This window comes from Chlorocebus sabaeus, chromosome 16, assembly GCF_047675955.1.
Source record: "Chlorocebus sabaeus isolate Y175 chromosome 16, mChlSab1.0.hap1, whole genome shotgun sequence".
NCBI classification, from domain to species: Eukaryota; Metazoa; Chordata; class Mammalia; order Primates; family Cercopithecidae; genus Chlorocebus; species Chlorocebus sabaeus.
Window position 1 is genome coordinate 10,520,778 of NC_132919.1, and position 16,183 is coordinate 10,536,960.

The window sequence follows — 16,183 nt, forward strand, 5'->3', positions numbered from 1 at the left end:
CTTTGATATAAATACTTAGGTTTCAGTATTGAGAACTTAAAAACCAAAAGGCCTCTACCATGTGCATGTAGAAACATATCGTGTAAAAAGAATCTGTTGTCTGTATTTGTTGCATCTTAGGATTTACTGAAAAACTTTCGGAGAACTTTGCCCCTAGGGCAGCAGCTTCTGGCGGAAAAAGACCAAACCCGGGCATCCAGGGCAGTTAAATTTAGAAACAAAAGCCAAGATTCACTCTATCATTCAATAATCATTTTCTTCAATGGCTGTCACACCAAAATAAGGGTCAAATTTGTTTATTTGTAAATTCATTTTAATTAATTTACGTATCTCTACATAGATATATAGAGAGAGGGCCTCACTCTGTTGCCCAGGCTGGAATGCAGTGGCATAATTATAGCTCACTGAAGCCTTGAATTCCTGGACTCAACTGATCCTCCATTTCAGTCTCCTGAGTAGCTGGGACTACAGGCCTGTGCCACCATGCCAAAAAATTTTTTGTAGTGATGGGGAGGGGTCTCACTATGTTGCCCAGGCTTGTCTTGAACACCTAACCTCAAGCAATCCTCAGGCCCTGGCCTCCCAAAGTGTTGGGATTATAGGCATTAGGCATTGTGCCAGGCAAGTTATTTCCCCCCAAAAAAACACTTTCTTAAGGGATGGTCCCGGTCTGCCAGCATTTGAGTCACCTGGGATATCTGTTACGGAAGTCGGTCTCTGCATCATACTGCGGATTCAGTGAATTCAGCTCTGGGTCTGGGAACCTGCACTTCAGCAAGCGTCCCACCCACCGGCCCGCTGGAGCCTGCGGGTCTCTTCCCTGAGAACTGTGTGCAGCCATCTATGCACCCACTCATCACCCATGAAAAAGATCACGCTTGTCTGAACAGCAAAACTGAATATGTTTATTTTACACAAAGTACAGTTCAGTATAGGCAGAGAGGTACTCAGCGCCACACTCATGATCAACATCCTCTACTTTCATTTGGTATGTCACTGAAAACCTGGCACACCACTTAGCTACAAATCACATAAAAGACCCCCTAGAGACATCAAACTGATGCTTTTTCCCCAAACAATAGATTTCCTCTTCATTAGTCAAATCCGATAGTGATATTCATTAATAAGGAAAACTAAAGTTTTCAAGCATCAACTCTGAACGGCAGAGACCCTAATCTGACTGTTATTAGCCACCAAGAACTCAGAAGAGCAGAGAACTCAAGAAGAGGCAAGCAAGAGGACTGTGGAAATTATATACTTTTCCATGAAATTCAGTCCCACAGCTCTTTGAGCAAGGGCCCAAGACAATGGAGAGGCAGCAGAGCTGCTGGGAGGGCCTGTTTGCAGGCAGAAATGCACTGGCTGTGCCTCGCCCCGCCGTGTCCTTTCCGCAGGTGGGTTCTTTACTGGCTTCACTTTAACTTGGTCCTCTGACTTTGGGTTATAAACTTTACAGTTCCAAGAATCAATTTTGGTTGAACGCAAGGGTAACATCCCCATCCAAAACAGAAATGTTCTCATGATATGAAGGCCATTCTGTAGACCGCATGTATATATGTTTATATTTATATAAGCTCCTATGCGAGACAAAGTTTCCTTCCTCTTAGCAAGAGAATACTGCATCCAGCAACACTGCTTTGGCTAGCTCTTTTTCCTGTATGGCCTCATGTGTGCAACAATTGAAGCAGCTATTTCTCCCTTCCTCTTGTTCTGGCCAAAATAATCTAGGAACTCACCATCTGGTCCAACCAAGTACATTATTATTGTGTGATCCACCTGCAGAGAAAAGGGGAGAGAGTGTGACAAAGATTACCAAAATAAGCTGCTTATTTTACTGAATGTATCCTGCAAGATAAGAGAACTTTACATTCATGCTTAAATAACCTTTGTAGCATCTATTATTCATGGAACAGGCTTAAGCCTATTATAGCAAATTCCTAACAAAAATTGCCTAAAATCTTTTGTGTCCTAAACATCTGCACTGGTTATTGCTTGTCACAGCTAGAACCTGAAATTCTTTTGGTTTAATCCTTAACACATTTGCCCACACACTCTCTGAGAAAAGAATTCACCTTCTAAGAAATAGCTGCTGCAGGCTTTCGTAAAGCAGTCAATATTTGTGGAATAGCAATGCTGTTGAAAAATAACCTTCATTTTTGAGTAAGGTATCTCCTCAGACCCTAAACATGTTACAGAGACATCACATGGAATTAGGTGTTGGTGAAAAATTGCTTTCTTTCGTAAGTTCTTGGGTTTATTCCTTTATGTTTTAGAAAGAACCGGTTGTCATTCATTACCGCCAAAATTCTGCTTACCATGCTTTATGAGAAGAAATCAGAAAACTAATCACGAGTTTAAATAATCTATAAAGTTGAACAATATTTAGTTTTAATATTAGTAATTCAAACAGAAACAGGAAAAGAAACATTTTTCTCCCCAAGGAAATTTTTGTCTCCTCCACTGAATAATCCTGTCTGAAATCAATCCGTCACCTGGAAAGCAAACCTTCAGAAGCCATAAATGCTGCCCTTCCCCAGCCCCCCAGCCCCCGCCGCCAACTCACGGAGTCATCTTAAAAATCACCTGGAAAGCAAATCCTCGGGAGCATAAACACTGCTCCCCCCAACCACAGAGTCATCTGAAACTCAGCATCCATTTTCCCAGCAAAGTCCTAAAACGGTCCCAGCTCTAACTTTAACTTAGATTAGTCACCAGTTTTTTTAGTTAGACACTTCCATAAAACCCAATTTCAAGTGAGATTTGGCACTTAAGAGTCCTTGGAATTTATTGCAGGCTTGATTGCTATTTGGCAAGATAAAGGAAGACAGGAATGTGATTACAAATACCAAACTGGAGACACTGCCCAAATATACCCCAGCATGCATCATATGTCTGTGAGGGTATTATCTTTTATACACGCATTCTTCAGACAGCAAATGGAAAGAGCACCTGCTTCCCCGCACAAGGAAAGAATGTGCACCAAAAGAGCACCAACAACTGGATCTCAAGTGCTGTGGGGCAGTGCACTGTCGGAGCAACACGGGGAGCTCTATTTCTCCACACAATTGACACAGAAATCAGAAGTCAGTCTCCAGTTCTCTCGTCAAGCCTTACTCTGTAGCTTACATCACTCTTTCTCCCTATTTCTTCCTTTTCTCTATTCTCTGTTAAAAAAACAGATTACAGTATGTGGGACTTATTTTCTGAGTGTTCTTAATATAAATTACCTTGTAGTACACAACAAAAACATCGTTTTATCTGTATCTGTTGAACTTGTCAGGTCACTCCTCAATATTCCTTTGGGTTGTGACAGAGCAAATTGACATTTATTCTAATATAGAGGTCTTCCAAGTTCTAGTACTTCCTTGTATAGAAAAAGGACACTAGCATTAACTGACAAATTCTTTCACATGTCATCTTAAGCCATGAAACAGGTATTCTCCTCCTCTACAAATGGTATCACAGGCTGGAGAGAGTAAATTATATAATTGCTAAGTGCCAGGCCTAACTTTAAAAGCTAGAATCTGTCCAGTTTTAAAGTCCACCAACTTTTATCACCATGTTGCCTCTAGCTCCAATTCTAGTGGCGGGCAGTAACTCAGTTTTTTAGTGTGCAAGTTACATTTTAGTGTGAGTTACGTTTTGAAAAGGCAATATATGCACATAGAAAAGGAATATCTAGTAAATTTATACAATGAAAATGTCCCTCCCCGTCCTCACACCCAGAGTGCCTCAGTTCCCTTTAGAGGGAACCAATGTCACCAGTTCCTTCTGTATCCTTCCAGAGAAATTCTCTGCATCTACTATGTGTATATATCCACTACCACTTATTTTTTTTATACACAAGTAACAATATATTATAGAGTACCTGCTTTCTCATTTAACAATATATTGGACGTTGTTCTATATCAGATTATACACAGTAGTTAAAAAATGATTACTGGATTTTCAGTCTTTACTCTTTACAATGCCATAGGGTACATTTGTAGGATAAAGTCCAAAAGGTAGAATCTCTGGCCTAAAAAGTGTATCACTTTAAATGTGAGAGACACTGTCAAATTGCCCTCTGAAGAGGGTGCATGAGTTTAATTCCTATCAACAATGCATGAGAGAGCCTGCTGCTCCAAATTCACTCCTCCAGTATATTTCCTGTTTCTCCAATTTTGATAATATGTTTTCAAATTTTCTGACCACTGCTGAGCTAATAGAAAAATGTTACCTCATTATACAATTCACATTCCTTTTATTAGGAAACTGAACATTTAGGTTTGAAAGCCATTTGTACTCTTTTTTCAACAGTACTTTCTAACTAATACCTATGTAATAATTAAGTATTATATATATAAAAAATACAATAATGTGCAGATCCAGCTTTCTATGGAATCCCAAATATTTGGTATACCCAGTTCGATCAGTCTGAAGAGTCCACTCAAAAGCCAGAAGCTTACCTTTTGCTGCTGTTGTTTCAGATTAAGAAAATTTCATTCCATTACATCTCAACGTTAACCTTAAAGGTACCCTTTTACTTCCTGCAGGACCTTAAATGTTAATAGAAGTTTCCCAAACTGTCTTATGGATGAAAATCTGTGACCTCAAGGGACTGAAGTCACACTAATGAAAAGCCTAAGAAGCTGGAGAGTGTCTCCCCCTATTGGATGTTTAGCAAATGTACGGCAACGAATTCCCCATCGAATTTCATCAAAAGTCAAATTCTTATAGCAGTAGGCCAGTATTTCTAAAAGTGGGGCCAAAGATACATTCTACAAGGTCCAAGAAGTCTCCATAAGACTTATGTATTTTCATTTTCATTTGTAATTAAAAAAATTAATACCCATATTCTGGATTATCTGTGTTGTGAGTATAAATTTCAGTGCCCAGGCTTGTGTTTGCTTTATGATCTCACTGGCACCTAGCTGTCCACTGCTGTTAGAGGCAGACATGAATATGATACATTCTTGCCAAATCAATACTAACCAGGCAAGGCAGGCTACACAATTAAAGGTTTCAAAGTATTTTAAATAGAAAATGCAGAGGGGCAGTTGAGTAGAGCTGGGTATGTGACAGCAGTCTGACCCCCCTTCCTGCCGTGAGCAGCACTTTGGTTTCAGCAAAATCTCTTGTCACTGTAACTGAATGTTTTCAGTTTAAGTTTTGCAGGCTGTTTGGGTTTATTTGTACAACTTCTGATTTATGGCTTTCTGACTCTGAGTTATGAGTTCTAAGCGTAAGACTATGGACTGTTACCTAGTTTGGGACTGGATACATTTAAACAAGTTAATATAACTCATTTAATGCTGGAAATCAGACTGATGAGCTCATCTATTCCTGCTGTCATCATCAGATAAACTCCAAACCAGTTAACACAACTCTCTGTAAAAAAGAAGTCTGGAAAGTCCTTTTCCTATGGTTTCCTCTCTTGGCCACTGTGGCTCTCTGCGCTTCTCTCCTTCTGCTAGAGCAGCAAGAGGAAAACAGAGGAGGGTCCCTCTACTTTCCTTACAATTAAGGCTTAAGGAAAAATGCTCATTTTTCTCATCTTTTACTCCAAGGAATCCAAGTTTCCCTAATTCTACAAGGCAGCACAACTGGAAGACAAGATTACTGTGTAGGCTGAATTAAGGCAAACGGGCCAGAAGCTTGCTTTTAATTTCGGCTGTAGGCTCCAGAAGCACATGTGTTCTGGGTTCAAAGGGACAGAGAAACCATGGTTGGCTGTCGAGACAAAGCACTGCACTGAGACATCCCCACCCCCTCTGCATCTCACTCTTCGGACGGGCCATGGGGAGCTGCTGGATCAGTGATTCGGGGTCTTGGCCATCTTTCTTTCCACAAAGACAGCCTCACAGCTAGAAAGAGCTTATGATTACCCTGCCCAAACAACATTATAGAAAAACCAGAGTATGACAACTAAGAAAACAACTGAAATAATGCTAAAATACAATGTCGACTCTTAACGTGATAGGAGAAAAATGTCCAAATTGAGAAGAAAATTGGTGGACCGTGGTGGTGCCAATGCCCGTTTTTGGTGCTTCACTGTGAAACCACTGACAAGAAAAGAAACACAGTAACTCGGGCATGACCCTAAGGCTTCTGGGGCAGTGCTGATGAATATGAGGATAGTTCATATAAGAGCGACACCAGTACAACAGAATTTCTGTTCCTTATCATTAAAAAGCACACATTTAACACCTAACTGTCCAAGGCATATAGTCAATGGGCAAATAAACCTTTTATCTTTTGCTTTTCAGAATTCTCATTCAACCTAAAAATGCAGTTCTCCATGGCCTAAAACTGGTTCTCCAAAAGAACAATTTCTGATACCTCTATACTGGGGACACAGTGAGAACCAATACAATCTCTTCAAAATAAGTGTTGTTCCAAATGACGGCTTCTCTTTATTTACAACACGGCACCCAAGTATCTGGTTTTAAATTGCCCTAAAATTCTCCATGTCACTCTAAGAGAAAAACAGGCAACTGAATTATGAGAATAGTGAATACGAATCAAACAATCATCTTTTAAAAAGCATGCTTCTGGCTGGGCGCAGCGGCTCAGGCCTGTCATCTCAGCACTTTGGGACGCTGAGGTGAGCAGCGCAGATCACCTGAGGTCAGGAATTCCAGACCTCTTGGCCTCGCCTGGCCAACATGACAAAACTCCTTCCCTACTAAAAATACAAAAATTAGCCGGGCATGCGTGGGCGCACACCGGTAATCTCAGCTACGCGAGAGACTGAGGGAGAAGAACTGCTTGAATCTGGGAGGCGGAGGTCGAAGTGAGCCGAGATCATACCACTGCACTCCAGCCTGGGTGATGGAGTGAGACTCCATCTCAAAAATAAATAAAAAGTAAAAAACATGCTTACATTATCCTTTCAAATATTCAAAATTCCTAAGGAGGCTGGGTGCAGTGGCTCCCGCCTGTAATCCCAGCACTTTGGGAGGCTGAGGTGGGAAAGGCCAGGAGTTCGAGATCAGCCTGGCCAACATGGTGAAACCCCGTCTCTCCCAAAAAATATAAAAAAGTAGCCAGGTGTGGTGGCACGCACCTGTAATCCCAGCTACTCGGGAGGCTGAGGTAGGAGAATTGTTTGAATCTGGGAGGCGGAGATTGCAGTGAGCCAAGATCGTGCCACTGCGCTCCAGCCTGGACAACAGAGTGAGACTCTGTCTCAAAAAAAAAAAAAAAAAAAAAAATTCCTAAGGACTTTGCAATAATCTTAGGTTTTCTCTCTTCTCAGAAGCCAGTCAGTCATTGAAAGTCTTATGACTATTTGGGATCTGGGAGCTGGTCCATGGGTTAAAACTGGAGCATTTACTCACTATGTAGTCTTCATCTTCATCCTTGGGGCCAGGGCTGTAATACACTCTGTATGCTCTGGCCACCTGATCGACTTCTTCTCTCGTGCCAGTCAAGCCAACCAGTTTGGGAGAAAATTCTAAATAAAAAATGAGAGAGACAGTGAAACTGACAGGGGTTAAAAAAGGCAAAGGAAAACTTTTGAGGGTAACAGGTATGTTCATTTTCTTGACTGTGGGATGGTTTCAGTTACAAAAGGCAACAAATTATATACTTCAAATACCTATACTTTATTGCATGTCAATTATACTTTAATAAGTGTGTTAGAAGTAATTATACATACAGCAGATCCTTCATAAAACATATTTTTAAATAACCTGTTTTAGAAGATATGTATTTGAATGTGTCATATAATAAATATAAATATAAAACTATTCTTTAGTGCTTTTAACCAGTTATTAAATCAATGTTAACATAATTAAAATTCAGATTCCTGATTTTTAAGTACATATGCTGAACTTGAGTCTAGAGAAATTAAACTTGCCCACTCTCACAGCTGAATTAGAACCTAAGCATCCACTCTCAATTCCACTATAATTTGTAGTCTTTAAAAGTACCTAACAGCTTTTAAACAGCATACAGAGATGTTTGATTGAAATTCCTCCATTGAAAGTAATGCCTTCCTCATAAGCAGAAAAAACAATCCTAAAATTTCTATAAAACCACAACAGACCCCTAAAAGCCAAGGCAATCTTAATTAAAAAGAACAAAGCTGGCAGGATCACACTACCTGACTTCAAAACATAGTACAAAGCCATAGTAAACAAAACAGCATGGTACTGGCATAAAAAGACACACAGACCAATGGGAACAGAATAGAGAACCGAGAAATAAAGCCAAATGATTTCTGACACAGACACCAAACTTACGCTGGGAAAGGACAGTCTCTTCAAGAAATGGTGCCGAAACTAGATCCCTATTTTTATATACAAAATCAAATATAAATGTAGGAAAGACAAACGTAAGACCTGAAACTATAAAATTAGTAGAAGAAAACATAGGGGAAACACTTCAGGACGTTAATCAGGGAAAAAAATTTATAGACAAGGCCTCAAGAGCACAGGCAACAAAAGCAAAAATAGGCAAATGGGATTATATCAAAACAAAAAGCTTCTGCACAGCAAAGGAAACAATAAACAGAAGGAAGAGACAACCTGAAGAATGGGAGAAAATATGTGCACACTATTCATCTGACTAGGGAGTAATATCCAGAATGTACAAGGAACTCAATCAACTCAAAAGCAAAAACAAAAATAACATTTTTTAAAAGGGCAAATGATCTAAACAGGCATTTCTCAAAAGAAGGCATACAAATGGCCAACAAGTATACGAAAAAATGCTCAACATCACCAATCACCAGGGAAACGCAAACCAAAACCACAATTAGGTATCATCCCAATTTGAATGACTATCACCAAAAATACAAAAAAATAACCAATGGTGACAATGATTCAGAACAAAGATACCTCATACACACTGTTGATGGAAAAGTAAATTAGTATAACCATTGTGGATAGCAGTATGGAGGTTCCTCAAGAAACTAAAAACAGAACTGCAATACAATCCAGGAATCTCACTACCGGGTATATATCCAAAGGAGACGAAAACAGTATATTGAAGAAATGTCTGCATTCCCATGTTTACTACAGCACTAACCACAATAGCCAAGATATGAAATCCAACAGTACTCATCAACAGGTGAATGGATAAAGAAAATGCAGTATACATACATCATGGGATACTACCCAGCCATATGAAAGAACGAAATCCTGTCATTTGTGGCAATGGAGATGAGCCTGGAGGATACTATTAATATGTTAAATGAAAAAAGTCAGGCACAGAAAGATAAATACTGCATGTTCATATTCATATGCAGAAGCTAAAAAAGTTGATCTCATAGAAGCAGAGAGAACTGTGGATACTAGAGGCTGGAAAGGGTAGGGGAGGATAGGGACTCTGTACCCCATAAATACGTACAACTGTTATGTGTCAATTAAACAACAGTTATGTGTTTGTCATAGTAAATGTTTTATCTATTTTTAAGACGAAGTCTAGTTCTGTTGCCCAGGCTGGAGTTCAGTGACGTTATGTCAGCTCACTGTGACCTCCGCCTCCCGGGTTCACACGATTCTCCTGCCTCAGCCTCCCGAGTAGCTGGGATTACAGGCGCGCAGCACCACGCCTGGCTAATTTTTGTATTTTCTAGAGACGGGGTTTCACCATGTTGGCCAGGCTGGTCTCAAACTCCTGACTTAAGGTGATCTGCCCACCTTGGTCTCCCAAAGTGCTGGGATTACAGGCATAAGCCACCATGCCTGGCCTGTCACAGCAAATGTTTTAAATTTATAAAACATGTGCTGAGTTCAAAATATGTTTATATTTAATTATTCATCTTTAATCTCCCAATGAACATACTTCCAGAATATATGTTTGTCCTAATTTTACCAAGGAGAGAATGAGTACAGCGCTGGAATTAGAAGCAATGTGTCCTTACTCTCAACTCAAGGCTTGATTAACTTAGTTGATACATGAAGGCCAAGTTCAAATCCTTTCTCTGTGACAAAACATAAAGAGCACTGCATCAGGAATTGAGAAACCCGTTTCTTACCTATGCCCTGACTATCCACAGTAATAATTCCTAGCTTCATCTTTTTATTTGCCCATAAAATTGGTGATAATACCATTTGTCCTATTTCACAAGGCACTGTAAGGTTCAAATGAACTGATATTCCAAAAACTTTAAAGCTAAATAAATGTAAAGTATTATTTAAAAAACATACCTTTCACATACTTTGCGATGGCTTCTTTCGTGTCCCTCTCTGGGTCAATGCTGATGAAAAGTGGAGTTAGATCTGGCAGAGTTGTAATGCTATCTGAAAGAGAGTTCCAATTAGTCCGTATTCACACCCTAAGGGGAAAGACAAAGAAAACCAGCAATAACAGTAGAGTAGAGGACGTGCTGGACAGCTAGGTGTTTCGAAAACAGATGGACATCTTAACATTCAGGTGAAGAGGAAAACGACGGGGAAGGGTATGGGGATGGGATGGCCTTTAGGAGGAGCAGACTCATACACAGTAGTATTGTCTGTGGTGGATAATACAAGGTTACATATCCTGTCAACTGCCTGCACCAGCGCGTAAGTGTTCTTCCCCTGGATAATGTCATGTGGCTATCTTATCTCTTAATCCACTCCAGTATCTGTAGTTTTTTTCACTCCCACCATATCTCAAGGGCGAGAAGGTAAACTGCTAATAAGAACTGAATATCCTGAAATTATACACTTTATGGAGGCACCTTTCCTTCTTACTGGTATTAGTAAAACGCCACAGACTGCAAACTATTGCAAAGATTTCCTAATTTAATTGTCACAATCAGTGGGGAAGAGGCAATGGTGGCCTCAGTGATGTAATAAAAGAAGGAAAACAAAAGCCGAGTTAAGGGAGACACACTGACATTTTTAAGTGATCTAACATTTCACATCAAAACAAGCTTCCTTCAGTGGAGAATAAGGTCACAAGACTCAAAGCAACAAACAAGCCAAATGCTGAGATTTTATGTTCTTACAAATCACATAATTGCAAAACCCCACCTAACAATAATACGAGAATGTCAAAAACCTAGTAACATTAAGTAAACATATACTTTGTGGCCGGGCGCGGTGGCTCAAGCCTGTAATCCCAGCACTTTGGGAGGCCGAGACGGGCGGATCACGAGGTCAGGAGATCGAGACCATCCTGGTTCACACGGTGAAACCCCGTCTCTACTAAAAAATACAAAAAACCAGCCGGGCGAGGTGGCGGGCGCCTGTAGTCCCAGCTACTCGGGAGGCTGAGGCCGGAGAATGGCGTGAACCCGGGAGGCGGAGCTTGCAGTGAGCTGAGATCCGGCCACTGCACTCCAGCCTGGGCGACAGAGCTACACTCCGCCTCAAAAAAAAAAAAACAAAACAAAACAAAAAAAAAAAAACATATACTTTGTATAGTTAGTGACGGCTTTCTTACCTATTTCATCCACGACTTGAATCATCTTTTCTAGTTCTTCTGGACAGACATCAGGGCAATGAGTGAAGCCAAAATAAATCAATAACCACTGACCCAAGTAGTCCTTGTCAGTTTTATGCTCCCCAGTATGAGTTGTGAGGGAAAATGGTCCCCCAAGTAAAGGCTTGCCGATCTGTCGCTGCCGTTCCTTCTCTAACTCTTAAGGAGACACAAACATACACACCAAAAAAAAGTCAGTGTAACCAGAGGTACTCAAATACCTGACATATGGCCAGTACTATGTTACTTCCGGTGGGGGCACAAAATGTGGAAAAAATAGTTTGTTTTCAAGAAGCTAAAAAAATCTTTTGAGAAAAATAAGCACGAAACATTAAAACAAAATCAAATGAAATACTATGGTATGTTGTAAAAAAGGAAACAATATTTCTTCTTTTTCAGGGACAATTCCGTCCTAAGCCATTAGGTGTGTCCATGCTGGGGGCAGGGAGGGGCCGCAGTGGCCTACAGCTGCATGTCTGAACCCAAGTGGGGTACGGTGGATGGCCTGGCATATGGAGTCTGATCCTGCGTGGGGAGGTGAGAGTGCCGATGGGACCTTAGTTACGCACAGGAAATTGATGAAATAAATGAATGTATTAAAGACAAGAGAGTTACAATAGGAAATGGAGTCAACTATGGAGAGGAAGAAAGCTAGGCTGAACCCTGTATGTAGTACTGGAAATACACTGGAGGTACTAGTGTGAGCTTCTATCTATATAGATATAACATACATAGAGACGTACATAAATACATCTATTTTCTCACCATGTCCACTGAGAGGACCAGGGAACAGACACACTCCAAGAACGATGAGCCCAGAACCTGACTTCTAAATATCATTCTTCACTAAAAGGAAACAGCTTTTTGGAGAAATGGCTGATACCAGGGTTGCGGCAAAGAAAGTGGAAAATGAGGCTGGAACCTCTTGTTGTGGCAGAAGGAAAGTAGAACTCAGAGAACAAGTCAAAGCCACAGAAGCCTGCTGCAAGGGGGCTCCCGCTGATCAATCTGGGACAACTTGGGCATCAAAATAAAGAGATTATGGATTGAAACTGAATGAATACACGGCAGACAAGTCCACAGATATAAATAAATGAATGCATTGATAGTGTGATGGGGAACAGAATATTTAAGTATACATATGCCAATACAAATCACGAAAGACCATTAATTACATGAGTAACTTTTCAGTAGAAAACCTGTTAGACACACATTAATCAAGTGATCAAACTGGACATTATCAGTAATGGGACAACTGGTACTATGTGGCATCTGACCAGATGCAAGGAGAACACAGCATCACTTTTGTGATATTCCTACCAAAGGTGAACAACCCGAATGACCTGAATGAGGAAACATCAGACAAATCCAAGCTAAGAGGCATTCTGCAAAATAACTCTCCTGTAACTGTCAAAGCTGTCAAGATCGTGGGGGTCAGTTGAAGTCTGGGAAATTGTTACAGATGAAGGAGGCTAAGGTGAACAACTAGGTACAAGGTGGTGTGGTTCTGAAACGGATGAAACGGATGTCTTTTGCTATGAAAGACGTCAAGTAGCAAAACTTGGAAGACTGAACTGTAATCCAGCCTGGGCAACAGGAGCGAAACTGTCTCAAAAACCAACCAAACAAACAAAACCCTGTCTGAAGACTGAACAGTAGCAAAATATCAGTGTTAATTTTCTAATTTTGATGGTTGTATTGTGGTTACGTTCGAGAAGGTCCTTGTTTGTAGGAAATACACCAAAAAGTGTTTGGAGCTGATGAGGCAACATGTCGGCAAATAAATACTCTCAAATTATTTAGGAAGAGTTTTAAGATTATTTCATAACATATTTTTTTAAATAAAACAAATGTTAGAATTGCACTTGAAATTCCAAACTAAAGTCAAAAAAAGCTTCCATATTCTAGAATTTTCCTGCCACAACTTTCCTAGCTTTTCTTTGTGAAACTAAAGGAACTTACTGCTTATTAAACTATGAAAATCTTACCAATACTACTATGCCAAAGAGTCTCATATATATATATATATATATACACACACACATACACATACACACACACACACACATATACACATATATCAGTACAAAACTTACAGTGCTAAGTTCCCAAAGCTTATGAATTCCCACATTTAATCATTGGCCTTTGTCTATAATGTTATCAAAAGAGACACCAAAGAATGTAAAGATTTAAGCAATACTTTAAAGATTTACCTAAAACCTCTAAACCAAATCTTAGAGAAGTCCTAGGATATTCACTAAAATACAAAGTTCTTATAAACAATTTCTAAATATTTCAAGATGCTAATCCAGAGTAGTTCCTGGCATTTCCTGACCAGGCTCTCTTCACCACCCCCTCATCCACAGAGGGCATGCAATATCTACTCGCACCATGCTTCTTGCCTGATCCCTAGGAAGCCTTCTCAAATGCCAAGGCTGGGCCTCGCTTTTGCTCTCAGAACATGCTAAGCTTCCTTCTGGCCTGGCAGAACCGCATCTAGTAAAATCCTTTACTTCTGTGTCAGTTTCCCTGCCGTGTGCACCTCAAAGGCAGGAATGCATCTTAGTCATCTTTGTACCCTCCAGATTTCATCTTGCCCAGTCAAATCTATCCACAGTATATCTTTTAACACTCTTATGCAGTGGTATCCTAGCTTGGGTCCTGGAACAGATAAAAGACACTGATAGAAAAACAAGTGAAATCCAAACAGAAGCTGTAATTTCATAGTTGTGTGCCATTTTAAATTTCTTAGTTATGAAAAATGTGCCATGGTTATATAAGATGTTAATATTAGGCGAAGCGGGGTGAAAGGTATATAGAACCTATGCTATCTTTGCAATTTTTTTTTGGTAAATCTAAAGTTGTTTCAAAACAAAAAGCTTAAAAACAACGAAAAAGGTGTTAGTCCATAGCCAGGAAGAACTTTATTTAGGGCTGAGCAGATGACAGCTACTTACTCTCTGCCTTTTCTTTCTTCATGTACCTCATTCCAGCCAGTAAAGCTCCTCCAATAGCAAATGTGATTGCTAAAGACTTCCAGGAAACAGGCTACTAGGGCAGGGATTTCAAACATAAAAATTCTAGTAAGATGCAAATATTTAACCATATAAACTTATGACAGTTAGTTTTTAATAAATATACACACAGGCCATGATGTTGTTAAATGTGCAAAATGTTTCAGGGATGAGAAAATGCTCAAAGTTTCTGTAGATGTAGTTAGGTCTGGGATCTGAATTACAAAGACAGTCATCTCCAAGGGAAAGTTCCCTAAGTCAGTTTCTCTTCATGTTTAAAAACCAAACAAACAAAAATACAACCTCAAGTACCATGATTGTTACTATGTGTGACCCTGGCTCCAATCTTGACTTAAAAACCAATTATGGCCCGGCGTCGTGGGTCACACCTGTAATCCCAGCACTTTGGGAGGCCGAGGCGGGTGGATCACCTGAGGTCTGCAGTTTGAGACCAGCATGGCCAACATGGTGAAATCCCATCTCCGCTAAAAATACAAAAATTAGCCGGGCATGGTAGCGGGTCCCTCTAAACCCAGCTACATGGGAGGCTGAGGCAGGAGAATCGCTTGAACCGGGGAGGCGGAGGTTGCAGTGGGCCGAGATCGGGCCACTGCACTCCAGCCTGGGCAACAGAGCAAAACTCCGTCTCAAAACAAAATAAAAACCAAAAATCCAAACACACACACACAAAAACCATTATCTGTTTACGCTGATACTGAGAATATAAACAAACCAAACGAAATGTGGGAGGTTAACCTAACTCTGGCTTCCGGAAGTAACAAAGCCAAAGTACAAGAGGCATCTAAAAGTGGAGCTTCCTGCAAATTACTGCCATTATTTCTTTGTACCCTTATTCAACTCCCCAAATGAGGAAGAAGCTGGCCAACTAGGCCTAACTCATTAACCTTCCCGCAGCTCCGAAAACCCACTTCTCTTACCACAGGATAGGAACTGGAACTCGAGAGAACCCCAAGAAAAAGGCACATCCACACATAAGTAAGTTCCATTTTTTGTTTCAGTTTCAACGTATACATGGAACTCTGGATGAGGCTCAAGTGACAAATTATAAAAGTCCTCTGACTCCTCAATCACAGTCAACTTTAGGTTCACACCCTTAAGAAAACCTGAAACTTAATTTTTTTTTTTTTTGGTGGAAACGCTAACATAAAATCCAAGTCCGGGCATCCAGCCACGTGGAGAGGGTGTAAGTAAGGTCTCAAGTTCTCTCTGGAGAACTGGGACTACCGGCTAAGCACGGGAAATGCAGGATGAAATTCCATGACGCAGGTAAGGCGCCCAAGCTGAGGACAACTTTAAGGGAGGCGGAGTAGTTAAGTGTCTGAGCTTAGTTACGATCAAGTGGGATGTGGCGGCTGGGCTGGCCGACAGCAGCGACAAGCACCAGAAGGGTTCCAGATGTGCACTCACCCCGGGCTTCGAGGGGCGCCTGGGGTCTCTGAGGCCCTTCTCCGACCACGGGGGTGGGGGTGGCGGCCTCGCCGTGCTGAGGGGCCGGGTTCCTAGGCAGTAGCCAGGGAGCCCCGAGGCACGCCACACCTCCGCTTGCCGCGCGCAGAGCTGCCTCAGCAAGACTCTCGCAGTTCCCTCGGCTGGGCCCCAAAGCTCGAATCCGCGAGGCAAGAAGCGCCAAAGGTGGCCACCCAGAGGCCGCATAACTCGTCCGGGTACTAGGACCAGCATCGCCATGAACTTCGGAGACCGGGTATCCTTTGACCCTCCTCGCGATTTCCGGTAACGTTTCGCTTCCT

At 41.0% G+C, this 16,183-nt stretch overlaps 1 protein-coding gene across 1 annotated transcript; it reads right to left on the bottom strand.

Annotated features, from left to right (window-relative positions):
* Positions 1-883: 883 nt before the first annotated feature.
* SCO1 (synthesis of cytochrome C oxidase 1) lies at positions 884-16,182 on the bottom strand. Its single transcript, XM_008010381.3, has 6 exons — positions 15,843-16,182; positions 14,358-14,448; positions 11,362-11,559; positions 10,140-10,232; positions 7,323-7,438; positions 884-1,776 (listed from the first exon to the last, which is right to left on the bottom strand). Exons 1-6 carry the CDS (start codon positions 16,119-16,121, stop codon positions 1,642-1,644), a joined length of 912 nt encoding a protein of 303 aa, XP_008008572.1. The 5' UTR covers positions 16,122-16,182; the 3' UTR covers positions 884-1,641.
* Between the last annotated feature and the right edge of the window lies 1 nt (position 16,183).

Excerpts from the sequence above, each read along its gene's own strand:
- SCO1 (XM_008010381.3), bottom strand. The coding sequence starts at position 16,121 with ATGGCGATGCTGGTCCTAGTACCCGGACGAGTTATGCGGCCTCTGGGT. Across the intron at positions 14,449-15,842 it reads GGCGCCCCTCGAAGCCCGGG|CCTGTTTCCTGGAAGTCTTT; the intron begins GTGAGTGCACAT and ends CTGCCCTAGTAG. Across the intron at positions 10,233-11,361 it reads TCAAGTCGTGGATGAAATAG|ATAGCATTACAACTCTGCCA; the intron begins GTAAGAAAGCCG and ends ACTCTCTTTCAG.